General features: G+C 49.8%; 1 protein-coding gene across 1 annotated transcript; it reads left to right on the top strand.

The window, feature by feature from the left end:
* Positions 1–405: 405 nt before the first annotated feature.
* On the top strand, positions 406–2,668 carry LOC119281542 (protein NRT1/ PTR FAMILY 1.2-like). Its single transcript, XM_037562041.1, has 3 exons — positions 406–604; positions 716–933; positions 1,019–2,668. The coding sequence occupies exons 1-3, from the start codon at positions 511–513 to the stop codon at positions 2,471–2,473; spliced, it is 1,767 nt and encodes a 588-aa protein (XP_037417938.1). The 5' UTR covers positions 406–510; the 3' UTR covers positions 2,474–2,668.
* Positions 2,669–5,848: the final 3,180 nt, after the last annotated feature.

Raw genomic sequence — 5,848 nt, 5'->3', positions numbered from 1 at the left:
TAGGAGTACCTGCATTTCAACGACATGGATACGCATGCACATCCCAGCCGAAGCGACGTGTCCGGCATGCCCCAAAGCTTCTCTCAAAAGCCCCGTCAGATAGATCGTCCGGGGATCAAAGGCAGGGCCTGCCGTTCCCAATCTCCGCCGGAACCTAGGCAGTTAGCGATGGTTCACAGCTAGCCCGCACACTACTAGACTGGCGTACGGAGTGCTGAGCTACAACACTTGTCTCTGTCCCTCGTGCCCAGGAGCTGCTCAGCTTCTTCTACTTCTTCTCTTTTTCTAATCCCTTTTCTTGTTTATCTACGGTGAGCGTTGACGTCATCTCCGGTCAGCTGCCCATATAAATCGCCTCGCTCGGCCTCTTCTTGTTGCCTATACAAAGCATCTCCCGGGCTCTTCTTGTTGCGTCTACAAAGTATCTGTGTCTATAACTCTATATATCTTGCTCTCTCCGCCGTTGCAGTTGGATTGCAGGAGCACTAGCTAGCTAGCCAGGCAGAGAGCATGGAAGTCTCGGCCATGGAGGAAGCCGCCGTTCGTGTCCCTGTCCCTGCGGCGAGGAGGAAGGGCGGCCTCAGAACCATACCGTTCATCATCTGTAAGCAAGCCTTGCATCGATCATGCACCTTAGTTAGCCGATTTCCCTTTTGCTGTACGTACAAATTAACACGCTCATGAGATGACACCCTCTGCTGGACTGGAATCTCAGCGAACGAGATCTTCGAGAAGGTGGCGACGTACGGGCTGCAAGCGAACATGGTCGTATACCTCACCAAGCGGTACAACATGACGCCGGCCGCCAGCGCCATGGTGCTCTACCTTTGGTCCGCCCTCACCAACTTCCTGCCCATCGGCGGCGGCGTGTTGTCGGACGTTTTCTTCGGCCGGTTCCCGGTCATCGCCGTGGGATGCGTCGTCAGCCTCTCGGTAAGCAGATCACAGTGCACCCCGCCCGTTCCTCTTGCACCGATCTTTCAGCCTAATTGATCTTGTTGGCGTACGTTAATTGTAGGGGATGTGCCTGCTATTGGTGACTGCGATCCTGCCGGTGTACAAGAAGACTCTGGGGTGCGACCCGGCCAACCCGAGCGCGTGCACGATGCTGCCGTGCCAGCTGCCGCTACTGTTCACGTCGTTCATGCTCATGTCGCTCGGGGCGGGCGGCATCCGGCCGTGCGCGCTGGCGTTCGGAGCGGACCAGCTGGACAAGCGGGACAACAGCACCAAGAACGTGAGGAGGCTGCAGACCTTCTTCAACTGGTACTACACCGTGCTGGGGCTCTCCCTCGTCGTTGCCGTCCTCGTCATCGTCTACATACAGGACCACATGGGGTGGGTCGTCGGCTTCTCCGTGCCCGTCGTGCTCATGCTCGCCGCTCTCATGCTCTTCCTGGCCGGCTCGCCTTTGTACCTCAAGGCGGAGGCCGACAGGAGCGTGCTGGTGGGCATCGTGCAGGTGCTCGTCGCCAGCTACAAGAACCGGCGCGAGCTGTTGCCGCCGGACACGGCCGAAGCGTCGTGCTTTCACAACAAAGCTGGCTCCAGGCCCAGAGTTCCCACCAAGAAGATGGTGTCTATGAACCGGGCGTGCGTGCTCAGGAACCCGAGCAAGGAGCTCAACAGCGACGGGTCGGCGTGTGACCCGTGGCGGCTGTGCACGGTGCAGCAGGTGGAGGACGCCAAGGCCGTCATCCGCGTGCTGCCGATATGGTCCACGGGGATCATACCGGGCGTGATCGTCGCCCAGGTGATGTTCCCCGTGCTGCAAGCAGGTACGATGGATCGGCAGATGGGCAAGGTGGAGGTCCCCGCCGCATCCTACAGCGTCTTCGGCATCATCACGCTCACCGTCTGGGTGGCCTTGTACGACCGCGTGCTTGTGCGGCCCCTCTCGCGGCTCACCGGCCACGCGCGCGGGCTCAGCCTGCGACAGCGCATGGGAGCCGGGCTGGCGGTCTTCGCCGTGGCCATGGCTGTGGCCGCGCGAACCGAGGCCCTCCGCCGCGGCGCGGCCATCGCGGAGGGCTTCCAGGACCAAAAGCATGCGGTGGTACACATGTCGGCGATGCGGCTTGTGCCGCAGCACTGCCTCATCGGGCTCGCCGACGCGTTGAACCTGATCGGGCAGATCGAGTTCTACTACTCCGAGTTCCCCAAGACCATGTCCAGCATCGGGGTGTCGCTGCTCGCCCTCGGCGTGGGCTTCGGCGCCGTGCTGGGGAGCGCCATCGTGGGGATCATGAACAGCGCCACCGGGAGGGACGGGCGCGACAGCTGGTTGTCCAGCAACCTCAACAGGGGCCGCTACGACTACTACTATCTGGTTCTCGCGGCGCTGTCCGTGGCCAACTTGGTGTACTTCATCTGGTGCAGCTGGGCGTACGGCGAGGAAGGGCAGATCAGAATTATGGCGTTGGCGGCTGAGGAGGCGGAGGAGGAAGAGACCAAACAAGAACAGCACAAATGATAGGCAAGGCATTCGCCGGGCAGTGACGCAGTGTGCTGTTGTGCTCGTTTGACCTTGCGCGCGCCTTTCTCTCTTGCGAATTGCTGAATTGTGAATTGTGATATTGATGTGCTACGTTAGTGTAGAAACAACGGATACACCCGGTCTATATCATCATTCATCATTCGGTCATGTTACATGTTTCTAGTTGCATTATCCTTTGTGTTCAGTAAATTAGCAATTTTTGATTGATTTAATCCTTAAATAACTAATGATGATGCCAAAAACAATATTAATCTTATATTGATATGTAAACATGTAAGAACTAAATAGGACATGAACATATCATATCTTCCACTAGGCCAGGACAAAGTCGCGGCGGCGGCCGCCGCGTTTTGCCCGGACTGCTTATTGGCAGCTTCATTGTTATCATCAATAGCAATGCAGAGAGCTCGAGGATGTAGTCAAAGTAGAGGAACAGTAGCGAGCATCAATGGTGATGGCGTTGGCGGCTTAGGAGGGGGGGAGGGCGAAGAGACCAAGCAAGAACAGCAGAAATGCTAGGCAAGGCATTCCCCGGGCGGTGCGTTGTGCTTTTACCTCGCACGCGCCTTTCTCTCTTAAAAATTGGTTGCAATGATGCTGAGAAAATCCTCTATTATTAGAGACATGATTAGGAGTGAGACTGAACAATATTTAAATTTTGCTTCTCAAAACCCTAAGAGTTTCTTACCAGAAGAATTAGTTGATGCTTTATATACTAATGTTGGAGTTTGTACTCTTAAAATTGTTATATCTACTAACTACAAACAGGGGGTGCTGTTGGTTCTGTAGCTGATGTAGATATTGCTCTCAAATCTAGGCTTTGTAGCCTATCCCACCCGATGTCATAATTGGTGCTTTTTTGGAACATTAGAGGTATGACCTGGTTAGTAAGTTCAAACCTGACTTTGTTGGGTTCCAAGAGACTAAAGATTCTTTTCTCGATGCCTTATCTGGTTCTATCAGTTATTCTTGGCATATTTTATTTGTTGTTGGTCCTGTTGGCGACCTCCTTGTAGGCATTAATGAAAATACTTCTGAGTTTGGTTCAATTTTTACAAAATACTACATGATTCTTACGGTTAAAACAGATCTGATGGGTTTTGCTGGCATCTTATTGTAGTTCATGACACAACTTATGTTGTAGCTAGGTAAATTTGATTTTATTGTTGAATTTCATGACACTATGAGTGGGTTATCCTATCCTCTAATGTTTGGTGGCGACTTTAATTAGTTAGAGAAGCTAAGGACAAATCCTCTGGAGTGGTTAATAATTCTTGGTCCTTTTTTATTCAATAACTGGATTAATAAATGTGCCCTCATGGAAAGTAAACTGGCTAATAGGGTTTATACCTGGAGTAATAATCGAGAAAATCTCTTCTTTGCAACAATTGATAGAGTTTTCTCCTCCACTGATTGGGATAGCCATTCTCGTCTAACCACCCTATGTACCTAGGGTGAGAAGTGATCATGCCCCCTCCTCCTTGATATTGATGTTAGTAGAAGATGTGTTGACAAGCCTTTCATATTTGAAAAATGGTGGCTATGGCACTCTGATTTTGTTCCCTTGGTTCATAAAATGTTGTCAACTCTTTTCCCCTTTTCTTCTGCAATTGAGACTTGGCAATTTAAACTTAAATTATTTGGATAGAAAGTTAAAGGGTAACATTCAAAAGAAAGTTAAAGGGTGGAATATTAATTTGGAAGTTGATATGAAGAAAAGGAAAGAAAAAGTTTTACTCCAGGAATTTGATATCTTGGATGTTTTCTAAGAGCAACACTTGGTATCTTCTGAGGATATTGTCGGGATGAGAGAAAAAAGTCCCAGTTGTAGGATATTTGGAAGAAAGAGGAGACTGACATTTGGCAGATCTAGAGATAGGAAAATCTGAGCGGGTGATAGAAATACTGCTTATTTTCATGATGTAGCCAATCAACATAGAAGGAAAATCACCTCTCTGTCCTGGATGGGAATGATGTGTATGTGTACTCCACTAAAGATATGCTTGAGGTTGCTACTAAGTTTTATAAAACTTTTTGGATTTGAACCTAGACCTAATATTCACCTGGGGTGACCATTTTTTGGTCTAATGAGGAATTCTATTAGTGAAAGTGAGCTTATGGAAAAAGCTCTATCTAAGAGGAAATTAAAGAAGCCGTCGTGGTGTCCTATGCTAGTGGGGCCAGGGCCAGGTCCTGGCCCTGATGGACTGTCTTTTTTATTTTACCAACATGTCTGGGAAGTTATTAAGAAGGATTTCATGGCTTTAGTTAGAGACTTTGAGTGCGGGGCTTTAGATATTCAGAAACTTAACTATGGTATTATTACTCTGATTCCTAAAGAGCCAGATGGTAGGAATATGACAAACTTTAGACCTATAAGTCTGAGTAACTGTTCTGTGAAGATTCTCAGCAAGGCTATGACCAATAGAATTTCTCCCATTGGTAATAGATTATTGTCTCTCTGCCAGTATCCTTTCGCAAGGGGGAGGTTTATCCTTGAGAGTGTTGTCACAGCTCATGAAACTATCCATGAAGGCGTGAATTATGCCATTCTGGTAAGCCTGGGGTTATCCTCAAACTACTAGACTGTGAAAAAAAAACATATATCGTCGAGTTAACTCGGATTTCTTGGTGGAGATGCTGGCTTCTAGGGGTTTGGGGGAGAAATAGATTAATTGAATTCTTTCTAATCTTCAAAAAAGCTCCTCTCGTGCTAGAATTAATGATGTTAATGGCCCTACTTTGGGGGGGGGGCAAAGGCTGAAAGCAAGGAGACCCTGTTGTCTCCTATGCTTTTTAACTTAGTTGTTGATGTTGTTTCCCACATGTTGGCCAAAGCTATCAGAGCAAATGTGATTTATGGGATTATTCTGTTGGGGAATGTTGCAGAAAATAAAAAATTTCTATGCTTCACCAAGATCAATCTATGGAGTCATCTAGCAACGAGAGAGAGGAGTGCATCTACATACCCTTGTAGATCGCGAGCGGAAGCGTTCAAGAGAACGGGGTTGAGGGAGTCGTACTCGTCGTGATCCAAATCACCAAAGATCCTAGTGCCGAACGGACGGCACCTCCACGTTCAAGACACGTACGGTTGGGGAAGATGTCTCCTCCTTCTTGATCCAGCAAGGGGGAAGGAGAGTTTGATGGAGATCCAGCAGCACAACAGCGTGGTGGTGGAAGTAGCGGCGATCTCGGCAGGGCTTCGCCAAGCTCAGCGAGAGGGAGAGGTGTTGCGGGGGGAGGGGGAGGCGTCAGGGACTAGGGTCCGCAGCCCTCCCTCCCCCCTCTTTATATAGGGGCCCTAGGGGGCGTCGGCCCCCTAGAGATCCAATCTCAAGGGGGGGTGGC

Source organism: Triticum dicoccoides, chromosome 3B, assembly GCF_002162155.2.
Source record: "Triticum dicoccoides isolate Atlit2015 ecotype Zavitan chromosome 3B, WEW_v2.0, whole genome shotgun sequence".
NCBI classification, from domain to species: domain Eukaryota; kingdom Viridiplantae; phylum Streptophyta; class Magnoliopsida; order Poales; family Poaceae; genus Triticum; species Triticum dicoccoides.
The sequence above is the reverse complement of the archived record's forward strand: the minus strand, read 5'-3'. Positions and strand labels throughout refer to the sequence as shown.